Raw genomic sequence first — 23,151 nt, forward strand, 5'->3', positions numbered from 1 at the left:
CTGTCACACCCTCAAGATCCGTTTCTGTCTCTCACACATACACGTCACCTCTCTTACCACTCTCAATCACAGAATGTACTCTCTCTTACTAAAACACAGGTTTTCAATATCACACACGTTCTCTCTCTCTCTCACACACACAGAATGAAGCACCCTCCCTGTCACACACATACCACACACACAAAGAAGCACCCTCCCCGTTTCAAATACACACTACACACACACACATTGGCCCTCAGCTGAACAGTTCAGTCCAGACCCTGCCGGCCTGGTCTCCGGTGGCAGCAGTGCTCCGATCTTCGGGCCCTGCTGGCCTGGTCTCTGGTGATGGCCTGTACTCTGATTTTTGCCCTGCCGGCTGCGGGTAGCACGTGGACACACCTGCCAGTGCTTGGCGACACATTGGTGTGTTGCAACAAACTGGTTGAGAATCGCTGCTCTAAAGTACTGGTTTTCAACCCAGTCCTTGAGGGCCCCTGGCCAGTCACGTTTTCAGGATATCCACACTGAATATGCTCGAGATAATTGCTCTAAAGTACTTAATGTTCGAGAAGTATGAAGATGAGCCTTTCAATGGCTCATCTTCATACTTCTCACAACAGACTCCTCCAGAGAATACTGCGAACTGTATAGGCTTCAGCTTTCACAGCCCCTGCACTCTAGCAGCAGAAGACTAGCAGTTTGTTTACTGTAAATATTTTCCGTATATAGCAGGATGAATTACTCATTACATGTGGGTGTCATCCGGCAGCACTGAATGGACTCATTTCTCCAAGATAGTAAAGTTTTCAGTGCTGAGCATATGCGTGAAGCCTTGTGAGCCTCCTCTGTCAGTACCAGAGCTAACTATTCATTATAAAAGATTTATATCCCATTTTTATAAGGTTTGATGTGGGTTACAAGTATAAGTATTCATAACCACAGTTAGATCGAAGACATCCAAAATAAAAACATAAAAGACAAAATAGCTCAGGGCTTCTGGTGACCAAGTTTTACAGAAATGGACTAATATTTGACCTGCATCCTCCAGAATTCAAACAAACAGATTTTGACCCAGGATTAAAAGCTTCCTTAAATAGAAAGGTTTTTAATAGGGTTTTTTTTGTAGTATTGTTTTTAATCTTGCTTTATCCTTCATCAGCCCCATTTCTTCAGGAAGTAAATTTCACACTAGTGGATCAGAAACGAGAATGCGTGATCTCGGGCCTCAACTACGTGGGCTTTCTTTACAAAATGAATCCCTAGAAGGCCTTTATTTGCTGACCTCACAAAAATAGATAGTTGGTAAATTTGAAATAAAGCATTTAACCATAGATTTTCTGACTTATGAGTATTAAGCAAGCTGTCATATTTTACATGCCAATGGCATGGTAACAAGTGGAGAGATGGGAGTATACAAGCTAGCCATGTAGCCAACTCTCCAGGGAGGCAGGTGGATATTCCATGGCTAATTCATTCTGCTATATATGGAACCATTTACGGTAAGCAATTTTTTCCATCGATAAGCAGGCTGAATTATCCATTGCATGTGGGGAGTCCCAAGATTAAAGCAGAACATTTACTTAGTAAGCAACCTAGTCCCCAGAGTGGAAAGTGGACTACAGTGAAAACAGGTTTCGCAAAACTGCCTGTCTGAATTTTACTGTCAGCCTTTGAAAGGCTATCAAGACAGTAATAGCATATGAAGATACGAACTGAAGACCAAGTTGCAGCTTCACAGATGTCCTTAATTTATTTTATTTATTAAAATCTTGTATTTTGCAGCTTCCCAAAAGAAAAATTTTAGTTCACTGTGGATCACATGCAAACTCTCATAATATAAACAATTCATGCATAATCTCAGATACGTACATCAGATAAAAACAGTTAAAATAGTTATCACAATTAAAACAAATAAAAACAAATAATTCTCATCCATATGCCTCTTTAAAAAATATTTTCAACTGCTTTTGAAAGTTTCATACATCTACTTCACTTCTTAACTGCACTGAAACTGAATTCTGTAAGACTAGGGCAGCCCAAGAATAAGTTCTAGCACAGGTTGATACCTTCCTAAATCCTCGGGCTGCGGGTAACTAAAACTAGCACCAGCAGAGCATAAAACCCTCACTGGCACATACTATGAGAGTTTTACTCTGCGGGAACATGTTTCATCTAAAAACTGTAAATTATGAACCATTAGCAGCATTCTAAATTTTATTCTCCATTTTACTGGAAGCCAACGTAATTGCTGTAATGCTACTGAGGCAGCCCAAACAACATTCAGGCAGCATTAATCTCTATCAGTTGAACTATCCTAAGCATCTCATCAGAAAGGCCTAATAACAAAGTAGCACAATAGTCAATATGTCCAAGAACCAGGGATTAAAGCACATAATAGCCTTACCATCTTAAATGTAAAGAAACGTGATTTGAACAGATGTCTTAGACTCCACCTTAACTGTGAAATCTTACCTATCTGGATTCCTAAACTGCAGACTTCTGACAAGATGGCAATAGTTTCTACAGCAAACTGGAAACTATTAATGCTATTTGACTGGCTTTTCAACCAATCCAAAACACCTTGATTTTTTTTTATTATTAAGTAACCCATTTTCAAGGAGCCAGGCTCTAATGTCTGTCATATATTCACTAAAAACTGAGCAATGGCAATACTCTACATGTCACCCTTGGAATGTACATTTGGTCCATCAGCATATATATAATAGCAAACACTCATTTGTTGTAGTCTTGTGCCTAAAGGGGCTAAGCAGAAATTAAACAAAATTTCAGAAGGTGCTCCACAAGGATCGGTCCTACTTTCAGAGGCTATCAAGATGAACAATCTATACCTAACATGACCCATCTGTCCTGTAAGAGAGATATAAATCAAACTAACACTTGTCCATCAATGCCAATAGCCTGCAACCGAGCAATAAGAATGTCTCGACTATCACTGTCAAAAGCTACAAATACATTAAGTTGTACTAAAATCCCAGTTTCTCCAAAATCTAAACACTCTAACAGAGTATCAAACAAAGAAAGAAGCATTAATTCCGTATTATGTGCTTTATGAAACCCAAACTGATCAACAGAGTACATTTTTGCTTCTCAAGTATTACTCTAGCTGTAATAAAACATACTTCTCCAAAATTTTGCTAAGGTTGGAAGGTTAGATACAGAATGCTAGTAATTACAAAGGCAGATTTCTTTTAGGATCTTTTGTAAGAGGTCTAATAGTAGCTTTCTTTAGTAATCTAGACACATCCTTCAACAAGAAAATTATTAATTTGGCACACATCTTCACGAGCCAACTATATTGTTAAGTTCTTCCAATGAACTAGTATGAAACTATTTCTAAATCTCAGAAGGGAAAGATATCACAGAACTAAGTGGTTCAACAAATGGTATTACAATGTTCTGGATGTTATCCAATTTATTACTAAAAAAATCAGCAATCACTTCACGAACGTGAGCAACAAAATAGGCTATAGCTCTCACTTGGGGGCGGATGCAATAATTGTGTGTAGAAAACAGGCGCTCAGTGTTGAGCACCCATTTTCCTAATTCGCACCCAGTCACCTCTCCTGGGTGCATGATTCAATATTTAAATGAAGAGGTCACACTAAAAAGGGTCCCGACGGCCCTTCCTCATCTGAGGAATCAATCACCGGAATGGGAACTGGTGGCAGCAGCAGCGATACTCCCTTCGGCCAGCTGCGTCGACAAGACACCAAGCAGTAAATCCAACCACTCTAGAAGATGCGCAAGCACCACTGGAGCGGGCTCCTATGGCGGTTTTGGTCCTGGTGGAACCAGAGGCTCTATGCCCTGTGGGGCTCAGCCGACCGCCAGGGCCTCTCCAACTCCTCCCCAAAACTGAAGAGGATAAAAACAGGTTGAGGAGGCGGCAGCAGCAGAATCGGAGTGACTCCCAAGTCACAGGGAGACACCGAACTCTCCACCGGTGTCGATGGAGGCTGAGAGTCCTTGGAAGGACCGGGAGTCACTTCCTCCACATGAGACCGCTTTGGGGGAGGCACTGATGCAGTCAATGTATGCCCATGGTCCAACTTGGAGGAAGATGAGTGGTGGCGATGTTTTCTCCAGATGCTCACCTCGGTCTTTACCTAGAACCGATGGTGATGGAGAAAAGCCCAACCTAGAACAGGAAGACATTGAACGCGCTTGGTCTCCCGCTCCCACCTCGAGACCAGCAGTGGAGGCGACCCCGAGGGGGTTGAGGCCGGGGCTTCCTTTGCTAGCAGGGTAGAAGTCCCAGACGCAGATGACTGATCCGAATGTTTAGGGCTGAACAGCTTCGCCATCTTGTCCAAGCATGCCCAATGGCCCTTGGACAAGATGGGCACAGAGATCACAACCACTGACATCATGTGATGCCCCCAGGCAGAGAACACAGACCTCGTGGGGGTCTGTGATGGACATAGTCCGGGGGCATCAGCGAAAGCCGGACAATGCCATAGCAAAAAGAACGTGGCATGCGGTCAATGGCCGGCAGCCAGGGGGGGGCACTGTCTTTGATCGACCGTGAGAACCTGAGAAACTTACCGAGACCGTAGGGAGAAACCCAGAGAAAAGCAAAGGGACCCGATGCTGGCAATGAAAAAACTGCAAAAAAGCAAAGAAACAAGCACGAGTTCCACAACTGCGAGGCGAGAGCTTTGCGGAAAGGCCGAGACTAAAGAGGGACCCTACGTGGACCCGTGGTTAGCAGCATGCAGGGCATGCTCAGTGTGCCATTCAAAGTTTCTAGAAACTTTGACAAAAGTTTTCCGTGCTGGGCTCCATCTGATGATGTCACCCATGTGTGAGGACTACCATCCTGCTTGTCCTTGGAGAATGGGAGATTTCAATTATCCAATATTGATTAGATAAATGTGACATCAGGACAGGATAAAGTTCCTGGATGGAATAAATGACAGTTTTATAGAGCAACTGGTTCAGGAGCAGATGAGAGAAGGAGTTATTTTAGATCTAAATGGATTTGGTGAAAGAGTTAATGGTGGTGTGGGCCGCTTGCCAACAGTGACCATAATGATTGAATTTGAACTAATGACTGGATGGAGGACAATAAGTAAATTCACGGCTCTAGCCCTAAATTTTCAAGAGGGAAACTTTGATAAAATGAGAAAAATAGTTAGAAAAAAACTAAAAGGTGCAGCTACAAAGGTTAAGAGTGTAAAACAGGTATAACATAGTTAAAAATTATCTTAGAAGCGCAGCCCAGATGTATTTCCCACATTAAGAAAGGTGGAAGGAAGGCCAGACAATTGCTGGCATGGTTAAAAGGTGAAGTGAAAGACTATTTTAGCCAAAAGATCTTCCTTCAAAAATTGGAAGAAGGATCCATCTGAAGAAAGTAGGAAAAAGCATAAGCACTGGCAAGCAAATATAAAACATTGATAAGACAGACTGAGAAAATTTTAAAAAGTTGGCAAGAGAGACAAAAACTCTAAATAAAAAATGAATAAAATATATCTGAAGCAGGAAGCCTGCAGGGGAGTCTGTTGGACCATTAGATGATCGAGGGATTAAAGGGGCACTTAGAGAAGCTAAGGCCATCGAGGAAAGACAATTAATTCTTTGCTTCAGTGTTTAGCGTTGAGGATCCTGGGAAGATACCCGTTCTGGAGACAGTTTTCAAGGGTGACGATTCAGATGAACTGACCCAAATCATGGGGAACCTGGAAGATGAAGTAGGCCAGATTGACAAACTGAAGAGTAGCAAATCATCTGGACTGGATGGCATACACACCAGGGTTCTGAAAGAACTCAAAAACAAAATTTTAGATCTATTAATTAAAATTTGTAACCTATCATTAAAATCATTCATTGTACCTGAAGGTGGCCAATGTAATCCCGATATATATAAAAAGGGTTCCAGAGGTGTTCCAGAAAACTATAGACTGCTGAGCCTGACTTCAGTGCCAGGAAAAATCGTGGAAACTATTATAAAGAATAAAAATCACAGAAAATATAGACAGACATGATTTAATGGGACATAGCCAGCATAGATTTTCCAAGAGAAGTCTTTCCTTACAACTCTGCTACTTTTTTTGAAGGGGTTAATAAACATATAGATAAAGGTGAACCAGTAGATATGGTGTATTTGGATTTTCAGAAGGCATTTGACAAAGTCCCTCATGAGAGGCTTCTATGAACACTAAAACATCATGGGATAGCAGGTGATGTCCTTTTGTGGATTGCAAGGTTGAAAGACATGAAACTTTTCAGTTTCCACTGTCAAAACAGAAACATAGTCCTTTTTCACAGTGGAAAAAGGTAAATAGTGGAGTGCCTCAGGGATCTGTACTTGGACTGGTGCTTTTCAATGTATTTATAAATGATCTGGAAAGGGATGCGATGAGTGAGGAGATCAAATTTGCAGATAACAAAATAATTCAGAGTAGTTAAATCACAAGCGAATTGTGAAAAATTGCAGGAGGACCTTGCAGACTGGACATCTATAGGGCAGATGAAATATAATGTGGACAAGTGCAAGGTGATGCATATAGGGAAAAATAACCTATGCTGTAGTTACACAACGTTAGGTTCAATATTAGGAGTTACCACTCAAGGAAAATATCTGGGCGTCATAGTTGATATTACATTGAAATATTCATCTCAGTGTCATGTGGCTGTCAAAGTTTCTAGAAAGCTTTGACTGGCACAGCGAGTGCACTGAGCATGCCCAGCATGCTATGATTTCTGTGTCTACAGGGGTCTCCCTTCAGTCTCCTTGGTAGCAAAAAGTGCAAACGAAAAATAAAATAAACGTTAGCGGACCCAACTCCGTGGGGTGGCGGGTGGGTTTCGTGAGGACTACATCCTGCTGTCCTGAGAGAACACCTGTTACAGGTAAGCAACTCTTTCTTTTTCCCAGGACAAGCAGGATGGTAGTCCTCACATATGGGTGATTAGCAAGCTACAGGCTGACTTGTATTACAACAGGCCAATAGCAGACAACTCTTGTGGAGGCACAATAATTGGGGTGCTAGTGGCAATGATGCAGCAGCCTGACATCACAGCAAGTGGTTGTGGAAGAAGTTGGGGATTATAGTGGAAGAAAGCTTTTCAAGACAGGTTGGCCAAAGGCAGAGTCTTGACAGACTTCAATATCTAAGCAGTAAGGGGTTGTGAATGTGTGAAGAGAGCTACAAGTCGCAGCCTAGGAAATGTCGGCAATTGGTACTGAGCATTAGTGTGGTACCGATGTTATGGCCGTTACAGAATGTGCCTTCACCCACCCCTGGAGAGGAAGGCCTGCTTATTCATAGCAGAATTCAATACAGTCTGCTAGTCAGTTGGAGAGAGTTTGCTTGCCCACTTGAACTCGCAGCTTGTCTTTGTCAAAGGAGGAAAGATTTGGGGGTATTGTACATGGAGAGCAGTGCGGTCTAGATAAAATGCAAGTACATGCTTACAGTCCAAGGTGTGGAAAACACTCTCACCCTTGGGAAAAAGTGGGCAGAATATATTTTGAGTAAAGTGAGCGTCTACCTTAAGAAGAATATAGGGGTGAGTACGGAGGACCACTCAGTCACGGGGGAACCTAGGGTCGGCATAAAGGGCATAACGCATGGCTGGAAGCTCCAGGAAGTTGATCTGAGACTCTTCATGGAGCAGAATAGTCGCAACTTGGGTTGGAAGGATGTGGATTCAAGCTCTCCAACCCTAGTTGAACGCGACCATGGCCAAGAAACATAGAAATGACGGCAGAAGACCAAACGGCCCATCCAGTCTGCCCAGCAAGCGTTCACACTTTTTTTCTCATACTTAGTAACCTTTTGGTTCTATTTCCCTTCCACCCCCACCATTAATGTAGAGAGCAGTGTTGGAACTGCATCTAAGTGAAATAGCTTAATTAGTTAGGGGTATTAACCACCGCAATAAGCAAGCTACACCCATGCTTATTTGTTTACCCAGACTATGTAATTCAGTCCTTGGTTGTTGTCTGAATAGATCCCCTTTTCTTCATTCCCTCCTGCCGTTGAAGCAGAGAGTAATGCTGGATATTTATTTTAATTTATTACTTTTTTGTATACCGATATTCAACATCAGTCATCATATTGGTTCACATATAATAAAACAAAATGAAAGAGAAATATAATGTGTAAAGTTGAACGAAAATATACAAAGTGATTAAGAATTAAAAATGATAGAAAAAGGAGGAAAAATAAAATAATTGAGATTAGGATATCATTGTTATGTTGAATAAGCTTTTAGGAAAAGCAAAGTTTTTAATTCTCTCTTAAATGTTGTTGAAGAAGACTCAAGTCTTAATTCGATTGGAAGGGAATTCCATAATATCGGGCCTGCGATTGAGAAAGCACGTTGTCTTGTTGAAATAAGACGGGATATTTTAGGAGATGGGGTTACAAATAGACCCGTATTTGTGGATCGTAAAGATCTTCTTGATGTTTGAAAAAGAAGTGATGAATCCATCCAATCAGATTTATTATTATACAATGCTTTATGAATGAGTGTTAGGGTCTTGTATTGTACTCTGTAAAAAAAAAATTGGTAACCAGTGAAGATCCTTTGAGTAGTGGAATAATAAGATCTGATTTTTTGATGTTACTAAGTAGACATGCTGCCGCATTTTGCAATAGCTGGAGTGGAGTAATGGTAGATGCAGGTAATCCAAGGAGAATAGAGTTACAATAGTCTAATTTGGAGAAAAGTAGGGCTTGCAATGCAATACGAAAATCATGATGGTGAAGTAGAGGTTTGATCATTTTTAAGATTTGAAGCTTGTAAAAACCTTCCTTAATGATGATGTTAATGTGTTTAAAACTGAATTCTGAATCCAAAGTGATTCCAAGGTCTCTTACATTAAATAAAATGTTATTATTAAAGATGGGAGTTAAAATCAGGGGAGGATTTATTAGAATTGTAAAGTATCTCTCTTTTATTATGATTAAGGTTAAGGGATAATTGTGTTAGTAATTGTATTGAGTTGAGATAGGAGTTACAAAGATTTAGTGAGTTAGTAAGATTAGAATTTATTGGCAAAAGAATCTGAACATCATAAGCATAAATATAATATGTTAATTTAAGATCTGTCAGAAGTTTACATAATGGATATGCGTGAAGTATCAGACTCTCTCCCCTGCCTTTGAAGCAGAGAGCTATGCTGGATATGCATGAAGTATCAGACTTTCTCCCCTGCCATTGAAGCAGAGAGCTATGCGGGGATATGCGTGAAGTATCAGACTTTCTCCCCTGCCGTTGAAGCAGAGAGCTACGCTGGATATGCATTGAAAGTGAAGTATCAGGCTTATTTGGTTTGGGGTAGTAACCGCCGTAAAGCAAGCTACTCCCTGCTTTTTTATGAATGCAAATCCTTTTTTTCCACATTTCCTCTTGCTGTTGAAGCTTAGAGCAATGTTGGAGTCGCATTAACAGTGTGTATGTTTACCGAAAAAGGGTATTTATCTCTAGGTAGTAGCCGTCATTCCCGCGAGCCACCCGCTCTTCATTCACATCCTCTAGACTTTATGGATCCACAGTGTTTATCCCACGCCCCTTTGAAGTCCTTCACAGTTCTGGTCTTCACCACTTCCTCCGGAAGGACATTCCAGGAATCTGAGGATTTGGTACTGGATCGGTTATAAGGATCAGGGAAAAAAAGCAGTTGAATGGCTTAGAGCCCCTGAAATTTGAAAATCCACTGAAATCTTACTCATGGCTTGTCTGGCCATAGGAGTGACATGGATAGTGAAAAACCCTGTGGCTCAGCAATGAAAGAATCGAAAGGCTGAGGCTATGCTGCACGTGCGCAGAGATGTGAAGAATTTAAGAGGATGTCTGCGCGGTTGTTGGGCAGGAAGTCCTTTGCGAATGTAGAGCCCAGAACTACTCCATATGGGATTTATGGTAGTTGATCAGAAATCCCAGCCAAATTGAGAAGATTCATAATGGGTCTTGGAGAATTTAGAGCTCCTTGCTTGAATTGACTCTTATTAGGCAGTCGTCCATAGAATGAAAAGCGTGAATGCTGTTTTGCTCCGTAGAGAAACAGCAGTCACTGCTAGGCATTTGGTGAAATACATAAGTTGTCGAAGCTAGTGCGAACGACAGATCTTGCTATTGGAATGTTGTTGACTCACTATGAAGTGCATAGAAAGACCATAGGAGAGAGGCAACCCACTTATTGTAGTAAGGGAAGCACGGTGACTAGAGACACCATTCTGACCATTCCCTTCTGAAGAAAATTGTTGAGATTTCTGAGGTCCAGGATGGGCGGAGATCGCCTGCTTTCTGTTGAAAGGAATAGCGGGATTAAATCCCCCACCCTGTTGAGTCCGGGGAACGGAACTCCGAGCCCTGGTTCTCAGTGGGATGGCCGCTCTAATGTCTGGCAAGGTTGAAAAATCCAGGAGCCTGCCCAACTGGCGGAGCTGGTGTAATCTGGATATCAGTTGGGTTCATGCGGGAGCGTAAGCGGTAAAAGTCCTTCCCGCATCACTCTCTGCTGTCCATGAAAACGTAGAGAGCTGTCGCCAGGTCTCGAGGTGGGTTTGCAATTGAGGCACTGTCTGCTGGATGTTGTGCATGGCAGATCAGCTAGTGTATCTAGGACTTCTGGCCATAATCAGGATCCAGAAGCCAGAGTATTATCGAGTATGAAGTCCTGTTGCTGGCAACGGGAGGACATCTCGAAGCAATCCCAAGTTGCTGGTAGAGAGGTTCCCTTGGTGTTGTGTCAAACATAGCTGGTAATAGCAATATGTGACACCAATATGGTTCTTGTAAGGTAACACGACCTAGAACCTTCCGAAAACATCTGGTCCGTTTTAGTGACCAGGTCTCGATGGGATCGTTGCTGAAGTGGGATTAGAGTAGAGTACTCACTGCCCTTCGTGGTGGAGGCATAGAAGGACAAGTCAGCAGCGATGACTTAGGCTGTCGTTGGTAGGTATTGCAATGAGGCGGTGCCACAATGGTGCGAATAGCGATGGCTCCAGTGCTAGTAGATTTCGGGACCACAAGAACAATGCACAAATATCTTTTCGAAGGATATAATTACCATAAACAAATAGACAAGATATCACCTCTAGTAAATCATGTTATTGTTCTCTAAACATCTTCAAAAGGGAGACTGTCTCCAAACAATTAATTAATTCTAAATCTCTCGGAGAATTGGAGAGCTGAATTTTCACCACAAAAAATTGTTAGGAAAGAAGAGGAAGGTTTCATACAATTTCATTATACCACTGCATCCAGCAGTGTATAGCAATTTAATCATAAACCGACCTACTCCAACCCGTAAATTATTTTTTTTGTTTTGTAGCGTGTGTAAATTTATAGTGAGTATTGTGAAATAAAAACTCTTTTTAGGGCTATATGTACCCCAAATTGGGTTTTTATATAGAATATTCTTCACGAGATGCCGAACTGTTCCCAAAAACGCCGACACATAATTTTCTCACATATTAACAAGATGCCATTGTAAGGGATGACTTCCCTTCAACTTATCTGAATGTGTATTTGTTTATCAGTGTCCGTATAGATGTCCCAACAGGGCCTTGTTTCGAATCCTTGATTCTTCGCCAGGGGAACAGATGTTTTAATTCGGTGGTTGGTAATGTTCGGCGTTTCCTCAATCCTTAAGCCGCCATCAATATGGTCGCCATTTTGATTTAAATGTCCAGGTGGGCGTGAGTCTTATCCGTACCACTACTCCAAATTTAACCAATCCTGAAATGCGTTGTGGACATCACGTAATATACATGGGATTGCCCTCAAGATGTACACTATCGTTTCATTGTCTCTGGCACAAACATGACATATAGAAATATAATCACCATTAATAGAAGAATACTATCTGGAACCTGATTTTATATTGCGATACTAAATAAGGGTGTTCCATTCTAATTCCTCGTTTAATCCCCCTAGGAGACTGTGTGCCCAAAGTGAAAATCCAATAGGCTTTCCTTAAGTCCAACAAGTGTTTATGGTCACCACCACGTGAGGTTGTCAACACTTGATCTATAATAGTCCACTTTATTTGTGTGAATGAATGCTCATATTGGACACAGTGAGATACTATCGGAGCCGTTAAAGTCTGGGTATGTAACCGGGATTTGTGCTCATTTAATCTTGTTTTCATATTTCGAGTTGTTCTTCCAATATATACTTTAGGACAATTGCAAAATAAAGCATATATCACATAGCTGGAATTGCAAGGCAATGAGGACAGCCTGAGGGACGTAGACGTCCGGCTCCACTCTGTCAGCTGGTATGGTAGCGCAGCTACAGAGTAGACAGGCTAGGCATTACTGGTGCTTCCACATTACTTTGTGATGGCTCAGTACCCGGCACCGTTGTTGGTGGGGAGCGCCTCGGGTGCAGAGGAGTACAGGACTCATGTACCCAGGCTCACTTTGCAACTGGCACAATGGATATTGATGCCGGTGCGGAATCAGTGCCAGAACCGAACGTGGAACCACGTCTGTGATGGCTGTTTCCCTCTGAGCTCGGCCAGGTCATTCTCCAGCACCGAGGAACAGCAATAGATGTCCAGAATGGCATCGGCGACGTTGTTTACCATGGCAGTAGCGATGTTTCCCTCGGTTCTCGGCCGGTCTTTCCCCAGCACCGAGTAAGATGCCACAGATGTCTTGGATAGTGGTGGCGGATGGTCACAGTGCCGGTGACTATTCCCACGGTGCTCAGCCCGGTCATTCCCCAGCGCCGAGATAGATGTCCTCGATGTCTCGGATGGCGATTGGTGACGGACTGTCACCGTGCCTTCACTGCTCCTGGCACTGTTTAATCGCCCAAGAATTACACGGGGCTTTGGTTAAGAACCCGAAGTATGAAGCGTTTTGTTTAGTCGAGGGCATTGATTTTATGTGTTTTGGGAGTATCGGACGGAATCGATGCGGGCATGGATGGCATCGACGGGGGCACAGAGGGAATCGATGGGAACATCGGTGGCATCGAGGCAACGGGACCTGTGGTCGTCCCTATCCCTCTAGCCCCGATAACCCGGTGGAGGATCGCAGGAAGGACACTCGCAGGCATCGTGGGGCTGACAGAGGATGATAAACATAGGGAGACAGAAAGCCGCAATTCAGTTGGTAACTCGGGGAAACTGTTAGTGAGGTGACAGGAACCGACCGAAAAAACAGGGCAGAGTACTCACTGAGCGTCAATGAAATGTATGCGAAGGGAAACCTGTGTAGGGAAAAATTATTTGTGAAGTAAAAACTCAAAGGGTTTCCGTGAGGAAAAGTTGTGAGAAATCTCACAGAGTTCCTGAATGCGAGGCAAACTGCATCGCAGAAAAAAAAAAAAAAGTGACTGAAGGGAGACCCCTGTGGACACAGGGATCATAGCATGCTGGGCATGCTCAGTGCACTCAGCGTGCCAGTCAAAGCTTTCTAGTAACATTGAAAGAAATATTTTCCGTGATAGGGCTCCGTCCAGTGACATCACCCATATGTGAGGGCTATCATCCTGTTTGTCCTGGGAGAAAATTATTTTTCATTCAATGCACAATTAAGCTCTGGAATTCCTTGCCAAAGAATGTGGTTAATGGAGCTAGTGCAGCTGGGTTTAAAAAAAGTTTTGGATAAGTTCCTGGAGAAGAAGTCAATAAATTGCTACTAATCAATAGGGAATAGCCACTGCTTGTTGCCGGCATTAGTTGCATGGGATCTATTTAATATTTGGATACTTGCCAGGTTCTTGTGACTTGGACTGGCCACTGTTGGAAACAGTATGCTGGGCATGGTGGACCCTTGGCTGATCCAGTATGGCATATCTTTTGATCTTACGAGCACAGGACCTTATAGGGGCTGATGCCACAAGCCTGTTCTCTGCCTTCATCTGCTGGTAGGGGAGTGTAAAGCTACTTATCTGGACTGGTCTGGCTGGTTGAAGAGGAACGCATGCTAAATTCTTAAATTAAACAACAGCAACATGTTTAACTGGTAGTCTAATTCACGTGTGCCATGTACTTTTGAAATACAGTACAAAGTATGGCTTCAAATGTGGATACACAAAAAAATTATAGCTAATGGAATTATCAGATGTAGAAAATAACTGTCAATATACGCTTAAGTATTTCCAACCACAAACACCAAGAATGCACAAAAATTAGTATTTACATACAGTCTAACAAGTTCTTGAACAAATTTGCATGCACACTAAAGAAAAAAGTTAGAATTGTACTCTGTATATTAGAGAGAAAGATGAATAAATCAACTGGAAAAAAAAATTCACTTACATGTGGGAGGAGATGCAAAAACGCATCCCCGCTAAGGGCCCCCACTGCCAATGCCACAAGAAAACTTTGCAGAAACTTGAAAAACACACGATTCATCATACGTACAAAGATAATACCCAACAGAGACAGGAAACTGATGATAGAAATGGCTACGACACCACCAATCCAAGCTGCAATGAGAAAAAGAAAGATGCATAATATTGTTTGCAAAACCCTTCCAGTTTCTAGGCATTTTGAAATTGTAAGCACTGAGAGCATCAATTCTAAATAATTACAGCATCTGGGAGTAACTCAAGATCATTGCTTAATATTCTGATTCAATAGTTAGTGAATAATAAAATGCATAATCACGTTTTTTTGTTTTTTTTTAAACACTCCTAGCACTGCCAAGCAGGAGTTCAGAGTTTAATTCCTAAGCCAAATTTTTTCTTAAAGTGGTCAGGTATACTGCCAAAACAGCAATAACAGTGACATCTATTAGCTTGGTTCAACTTGTGTGCTATTTGTGCCAGTTTATTGAGGGAATCGAGGTCTATGACTTTCAGCCATAGGACTGTCACTAACGGCTGGGCTATACAGAGCGTTAGAAAAGGCAGATAACATCTTGGCAGCTGCAGTCTCGTGCAACTGTTGCCTAGGAGGAGCTGAGAAGAAAGCCCAAAGGAGCAGATGAAAATGCTGAAAGAAAAATGCATTCCAAAGTATCTATTAATAATTTTCTTTATATTGGCATAAAGTTTAAAAAGATGTGAAAACAGCATGAAAATCACATATTCCACAACTAGGACTATTTGTTTTCTTCGGACCAATGGCAATAGCCAAATACTTATCCGCTATTACAGTAAAAGTAAACTTATGTAATTAAATTATTGGCACAAATAGGCATGTTAAAATGGTACTGTGGGTCTATTAAAATAGGGAATAAAAGCCTTGGGTAGCTGTGAACGAAGGTCCATGGCACCAGGATACCAGCACTGCTCCAAATGCATGAGAGGAAAAAGGTGAAGAGAAGGAACTACAAAGCAAAAGGAACCAGACCTTAAAAACTTAACTGCTGCAAGGGTAGCTATTCAATGAAACAAGTTGTCTAGGCATATTTATTACCTACAATAAGTATTTCTCTGACTACAGCAGTTCACTTGTCACACAACTGGGTCATGTGACTGCAAATGGCACCAAGTACAACAAAAACCACACAAAAAAACGGTGGACCAGTACACAACACACACACATGTAAGGAATCAAAAAATATAATCCTGTGTTGCGTTAACTTTAAATGTGGTTGCATAACAAGAAATTTAGGAGACTTCAAAGAGATGAAGGCATCTCATTAATGAATTGTAAATGTCCTTATAATCAGAGAATATCCTTTACAAATATCAATCTATTGAAGCAAAATCCCTACATTGCACAGGTTGAACAACTGTTCAATAATAAATGGATTTCAAACAATTCAGTCCCCCGACATGGAACCATGTTTCACAAAGCTGCATTGGGAGGGACAAATGCAAACTGAATGGTATCAGATATTCTCTGATTAAAAAAGAACAATACATAGTATAGAGTATAGACAATCTTTGACGCTCGTTGCAGCCCCTATTTACAATTGCTCAAAGCTTTTTGAGCGCCTAATGAGTATCTACTTCAAGCCTGCAGTCAGAATCGTCTTTATAATTTACTGCTTTTAATCAGGGAATTGTTACTTTGTATTTAAACCTGTTATTGGTATACCTTTATAATACTATATATAGTACATACTACCACACTGCTGGAATTAAACAGTTAAGGTTAATCTTCAATTTAAAAAAGGGGGGGGGGGGGGGGGGGGAGCATATAACAAGAATCTACAATACATGAAACATTTTGAATAGAGAAACACCTTTATTCCCCAATAAAGTACCCAAAGGAAAATAACTCAAAACAAAGAAAGATCCTCGAAGGGAGATGGTTGAACTCAACATCTCAAAAATGCTATGAAGGACAAACAATACAGACTTAGCATCCCAATGGAAGGTGAACATTTAGACTTAACTCCAAGTTGCAGCATTGCAAATTTCCTCAAGGGAGGTTGACTTTTGATTAGCAAATGATTCTACCATGGTCCTAACATGATAGGCCTAGAGGCCTATAAGATCAGTCTTGTCAGGGCATAACAGAAGAAAATGCAATCTGCTACCCAATTGAAATGATACACTTCATTACCACTGTGAAAAACTCCGTCCGATGACCGAGTTCTCAGCAACCAGTCGTCCAGGTAAGGATAGACATGAGTGCCCAGCCTTAAGTATGCGGCTACTACCGTCAGGCATTTCGTGAAGACCCGAGGGGCTGACGCGAGGCCGAAAGGAAGGACCCTGTACTGGAAATATTGATCTCCAGCAAGGAAGCGGAAGTATTTTCTGTGAGACGGGATAAATGCGATGTGCATGTACGCGTCTTGTAGGTCGAGAGAGCAAAGCCAATCCCCTGTTGAAGAAGAGTAAGTAAGGAGCCCAAGGTTACCATCCAAAACTTCTCTTTGAGATGTTTGTTTAGGGCCTGAAGGTCTAATATTGGGTGAATGCATCCCGTCTTTTTTGGGATTAAAAAGTATTGGTAGTAGAAGCCGCATCCTCTCTGGGAAAGAGGAACTGGTTCTATGGCATTTGCTTGCAGGAGGGAAGTTATTTCCTCCTGCAGCTGATGATAGTGGTCGGAGGAAGTCCACCCCGGCCGAGGTGGCGTGGCCGACGGGACAGAGAGGAAGTTTAGATGGTAGCCTTGAGCTACAACCGACTGTACCCACCGATCTGTGGTGATATTTAGCCACATGGTGAAGAAGTGGCATAGCCGGCCGCCCACAGACAGATTGGGCAGAAGGGGATGAACTTTGCTCTGGAGTTGGAAGTCAAAATCCCACCACAGGAGTAGGCTGGGCAGGAGGTTGAGATTTCTGAGCCTGTGGCTGGCGTGGTGCAGACTTCTGGAAGGGCCCGGATGGGCGAGCCAGAGTCTCTGGTGGGTAATATTTCTGGGCTTTGTATGTTGCTCGTCTAGCTTCACGTCTGAACGGGCACTTGGAGGGAGCCGAAAATTCAGCGTGAGCGGCCGACAGTTGACGGAGTGTTTCATTGTGGTCCTTTAATTGGGCCACCATCTCTTGTATTTTTTCACCAAACAGGTTATCCCCTGTGCATGGGAGGTCAGCCAAACGATCCTGCACTTCTGGTCAGAAATCTGAGGACACCAGCCAAGCCCAACAGCGAGCGCTAATGCCAGCCACTGATAATCGGGAGGCCATATCGAAGACATCATACGCTGATTGGACCTCACGTTTTCCAGCGTCGAATCCCTTTTTAACGATGGAATTCAGCTGTTCTTGAAGCTGCTCTGGAAGGGACTCACCAAACTCCTGTAGTTGTTTAAATAGGTTTCGGGTGTTCTGTATCAGATATATAACTGATATGACGCAATACGCAAGATGAGCATGGCCCCGTGAAAAACCCTGCGGCCTAAGGCATCGAAAAACTTCTGTTCCTTCCCAGGCGGAGCCGAGGAATGGGGCTTTGGACGCCTGGCCCTCTTTCTGGGTGGACTCCACCACCACCGAATGATGAGCTAATTGCGTCTTCTGGAAACCCGGGGAAGGCTGGACTAGGTAGATAGCGTCCGTCTTACCGTTCACTGGAGGAACCGTTCCAGAATGCTCCCAGTTTTGCTGCATCAAATCCTGTAGAACTTGATGGACTGGGACGGACATGATTTCTTTTGGAGGATCCAGGAACTGAAGTACTTCCAGCATTTTATTCCTGGAATCCTCCTCCGTCTGCAGTGTGAATGGAATAGTCTCCGCCATCTCCTTGATAAAGCTAATAAAGGAGAGATCTTCTGGCGGAGACTTGCATCTCTCATCCGGAGGAGACTGCTCCAACAGGACCTAAGTTGAGTCCTGGGATTCAGAGGAATAGTCTGTCCGTGGATCATAAAGGTTGATCCCCTGCATCCATCGGTGGTCTTATTGGAAAACCTGGAACTCCTCCGGCCGGAGGAGGTCTTGGCATCGAAGGTATCAGTGCCGGCATCGATAGACCTGGCCTTGGCATCGAGAAATTGAGGACCAGTATCGGACACAATGGCATCGATGGCATCAGGGACTTCACCGGTGGCCTCGGAGCGGGGACTCCCGAAGGCCCCGGGAACAAGCTCCGGCCTCAATGCATCCTCTTCTCCCAATGAAAGTGGGATGGGCGTCGATGGAGCCACGGATAATGGTGATTTTCTCGGTGCTCCTGGTAGGGCACCGATGAGCAAATCCAGTTTATCCAGGAGAGGAAGCAGCATCGGTGGGATCGGTGCCGGTTCCGGCACAGGCACCGATGCTGGCGTCTGTGGTCCGGGAGGCCTTGGACAGCCTGGACCACTGCCTCTTGCACCATCCGGTGCAACTCATCTCGGAGCGCCGGGTTGGTGCTCCGAGATGAGTTGGTCCGGAGTGGGAGGCATGGTGGGCGGTCCCGGTGGAATCTCAGTGACCACGCCCACTGAAGGTGAGGGACACCTCTGTGCATCCAGCTTCGAGGGCAAGGGACGCTTCTCGGCCCGGGACTTCTTCGTCGGTGGCTCGTTCAAAGACGCCATCAGTGTTGCGGAAGTTGAAGGCACCGGTCTCTGATGCTTCTGTCGGTGCTTCTCCCGGTGCTCCATTTTACCCGACTCCGGCATCGATTAAGGAGACGCCGAAGACAGACACCAATCGGGAGTCTTCTGCCTCGGAGCAAAGTCGATGCTTCGCCGGGGGATGGCGTCGATGCTGCCCGTAGAGACGGACGCTGAAATAAAAGCACCATTTTTTGGAGTCGTGCCCTACGACCCTTCGGGGTCATTTGGGCACAATTGTTACATGTCTCCACGTCGTGTGACGATCCGAGACATAACACACAGACCAGATGAGGGTCCGTGATTGACATAGCTCTCGGACAGTCAGGGCACAGACGAAAACCCTTTGCCATCGTAGCCGTCGAAAAATTTAGGCCAGCCGCAGTCTGTGCCAAGGCCCACAGTGCTCCCTGCCAGGAACAGACCAAAAAACGAGGTAAACTTACCGTACGACTCAACACTTGACGGCAGAGAAGGGAGACCCTTGGGGGTATAAACCTTTGCAAGTTTGTAAAGAAAATTTTTCTGAGGAAAAAATTCCTGTCAGGAACTGTGAAGAGCTCCAAAAATCCACATGGCTATTGCTGCGCAGAATAAAAAAAGAGACTGAAGGGAGACCCCTGCTGGATGCAGAGTTAGTGCCATGCTGGGCACGCCCAGTAGGTGTCAAAGTTCTAGAAACTTTGACAAAAGTATTCCGTGATTGGCTCCATCTTGATGTTACCCATATGTGAGGACTACCATCCTGCTTGTCCTGTAAGAAAACCATAAACTTGATCTGAGATTAGGGTGACATTATACCTTCGTATACAAAGTTTCATGTTATTGACAAATAAGCAGACAGAACAAAGGACACCATTCAGAAAGAAATCACAGACTATGACCCTCTCACTATCTCGAAGAAAGTGTTGTCTCCTCTGATTTTTAGAAATTTGCTTCGTAGAGAATCATCAAGTTAACAGTTGCCATGTCATAATCCTGGTTATGTGCTGTACTAAAGGAATACATCAACCTCTTAAAAGAAAAATAAATTGGAAAATTGAAAGAGCAGGGAAATATCACCTTCAAGGAATGCTCTATTATAATTATCCTTGCCTGAACTTCTGATATTTCAAACTTTCATCTACACTCTCAATGATTTCACTACTAAGCTTCTACCTTATTCAACATTTCTATGTACCACTTTGGAATTGTTGTCTGTGCTTTAAAAGTACCATTTTCAGGTGTGTTTGGACTGGATACTGGCAATGCCATAACAAGTAAATGGGAGCAAGAATGAAGAGAGTCCAACAAAGAACTATTAAGTCACAAATGAAGCACTTCTCAGTATGAATCCTCAACTAGAACTGACCAAGTCAAATACACCTCTTTTTAACTGCATACAAGAATAAGAAATAAAGCATATTAAAGCTTTCAGAAGGGGGGGGGGGGAAGGACTATGGACTTAATATAAAAGGAATTTTGCCCATTTTGTACTAAGGAAAAAAATTATACAGGGTGGCTCATGGAAAAGTAGCCTGCCTCCAATGCACTGGTATTGGAGGTGGGCTACTTTTCCATGGGTCAAGCTGTATATTGAATACCCTAAAGAGTATCAGGGGTCAACTATCAATATACACATTAATCAAGTGCTACAAGCACAAAGGGCATTAGGAGCCTGTTGAACTAGAAAAAAAAATGTTAAATTTTACTTATGACTTTCTATTTTCTATATTATCTTAATGATGACCTTTATTATGTACCAAGGAGACAGTGTCACATAAATCACAATAAAATGAAGATTAATATAAAATATAAATTTAAAAAAATGTATCACAAGCCAATGGCTATCCAATATTGTACATAATTCTTTAGTTAAAAACAGACATACATTGAAAAAAGCCTTTCATTAAATTTACCTATATGCACAGAATATGTTTTCTGAGGGCCTTCGGTCATCTTCTCTTCAGATGCATGTATCAGACAGGACCTACTATCAATCTGGTTAACAATAGCTGGGCAAATGTAACCGAAATCTATTTCGGTCATGAGCACCTGCTGATTCATTCCATGGGAGAGTAACAGTCGAGATGCATTCAAACACTGTGGAAATCAAAAGGAAAAAAAGGTTAAGAGTATAAATAGTTTAAAGATATACAGTAAATAGAAAAATTCTATTTTGTGGGGAAGTTTAAGAGGGTATTTTATATTTGAGCGCTTCCTTAGAAATTGTTTTGAAGAATGTTACTCCAAAGTACATCTACTCTTGCATATGTTCTATATTCAAGCTTCCTTCCAACAGATCCTTGGTCCTACTATAGGTACTACTAGCTCTAAGGAATGACTCAATCTTTCTCTCCCTCATCCAAATTATGCTTCTACAACCAATCAAATACACACAATTCTCATTTTCAGCCTGGTCTGTACAAATTCCCTACCTTTATGTTCTTTGTTCCAGGATAAAGAAGAAAAATCTTGCAATGCCACCAACAGTAAATTTGATTTAGTATGATTGTAAATGATTTTTTATTAATTTATTGTAACTGATTTAAATTTGTTGTAACCACAAAGTCATTCTTAAAACAAGGCAGAATATCAAATGTTTATTTATAAAGTGAACAATACTTATTTAACACTTTTCTATACCGACCTTCATGGTTGGGACCATATCAGACCGGTTTACATCGAAAGGGGGAACTGTAACCAAAACCGTAGGTAAAACAGGAAGAACAAAGTTACATTCAACAAGGGTGGTAAACTTGGAAGCAAAGATTGCTAGAAAGAAAGGTCTAGAGCAGACATGGGCAAGGGGCGGCCCGTGGGCTGAATCCGGCCCGCCTACGGTCTGTGACCGGCCCGCCCACTGCTGAGAGCAGACGGGGAATGAGGCACGCTGCCTTCCCTTCTCCGCTCCCTCGCCGGAGAATGAACTGTTTTGTTTTTTTTTTTTTTTTTACAGCGTCCGGTGGGGGGGGAGGGAGTGACTAGAGCGAAGGCACGCTGTCCGATTGGCCGGTGCTGGGCAAACATACCGTATTTTTCGCTCCATAAGACGCTCTTTTTTCCCCCCAAAAGTGGGGGGAAAATGTATGTGCGTCTTATGGAGCGAATATTAAAAAAAAAAATAAAAATCTAACAACCCCCCCACCCTCCTGACCCCCCCAAGACCTGCCAAACGTCCCTGGTGGTCCAGCTGGGGTCCAGGAGCGGTCCGGAAACGATCTCCTGGGCGTGGGCCGTCGGCTGCCAGTAAACAAAATGGCGCCGACGGCCCTTTGCCCTCACTATGTCACTGAGACCGACCAATAGCAGCAGTCTGTCCCAGTGACATATTGAGGGCAAAGGGCCGTTGGCGCCATTTTGTTTACTGGCAGCCGACGGCCCACGCCCAGGAAATCGTTTCCGGACCGCTCCTGGACCCCAGCTGGACCACCAGGGACGTTTGGCAGGTCTTGGGGGGGTCAGGAGGGTGGGGGGTTGCAGTAAATTAAGTCGGCAGGTCTTGGGGGGGTCAGGAGGGTGGGGGGTTGTAGTAAATTAAGTCGGCAGGTCTTGGGGGGGTCAGGAGGGTGGGGGGTTGTAGTAAATTAAGTCGGCAGGTCTTGGGGGGGTCAGGAGGGTGGGGGTTGTTAATTTAAAGGGTTGGGATGGGGTTTTTTTGGGGGGGGAGGGGTTCCCAGAGAAAGAAAAGTTTTCTGATGTGGGGAGTGGACCGAAATGGCCCTCCCCAGACCCGAAAACAAAATGGGGAGGAAAAAAAAAAAGCTATGCACTCTCCTAATTTGCTCCATAAGACGCCCAGACACAGAGCCGGTTTAGCACAAATTTTTTTCCCCCTCTGAATCCTAGGTGTGTCTTATGGAGCGAAAAATACGGTATGTCACAGTTCCGCCTTTCGTGGTCTTTTTTCAGGGGTCCTCAACCACTGGTTGGGACCGGGCCGTGGAAGTTTTTTGCCGGTCCGCGGTGCGCGCTCCCGGTCTCTGCCGCTGCCGCTGGGCTGTCAGCACGTTCAAGCCCAGTGGTAACGGCAGCGGTGTTAGAAGCTGTGGCACCCGCGGCTGGCCTTTTCTTCTTCCCGCGCCTGCACCCCCCCTCCCGTGACCTGGAACAGGAAGTGATACACGGAGCGATGCGCGGGAAGGAGAAAGAGCCGTGCCGCGTCGGCTGCAGCGTTGGTCCCCGAGCAATTGAAGCAGCCGGTAATCGAGAAAGGAGTCAGCAGCATGAGCCTCCCGCGGCCGATGGGATTCTTCTTTCTTGGCCTGCAGGGGCTGCTGCAGCTCCCATTTGTGCTC

At 43.6% G+C, this 23,151-nt stretch overlaps 1 protein-coding gene across 1 annotated transcript in view; it reads right to left on the reverse strand.

Annotated features, from left to right (window-relative positions):
- The window catches only part of SLC39A6 (solute carrier family 39 member 6), a 188,601-nt gene that overhangs the window by 143,437 nt on the left and 22,013 nt on the right, over nt 1-23,151 (reverse strand). The window contains 2 exon segments of the mRNA XM_029589979.1: nt 14,240-14,409; nt 20,773-20,956. Of these exon segments, the coding sequence (XP_029445839.1) occupies nt 14,240-14,409; nt 20,773-20,956 (354 nt within the window).

The sequence above is a fragment of the Rhinatrema bivittatum genome, chromosome 2 (genome assembly GCF_901001135.1).
Source record: "Rhinatrema bivittatum chromosome 2, aRhiBiv1.1, whole genome shotgun sequence".
Lineage (NCBI taxonomy): Eukaryota > Metazoa > Chordata > Amphibia > Gymnophiona > Rhinatrematidae > Rhinatrema > Rhinatrema bivittatum.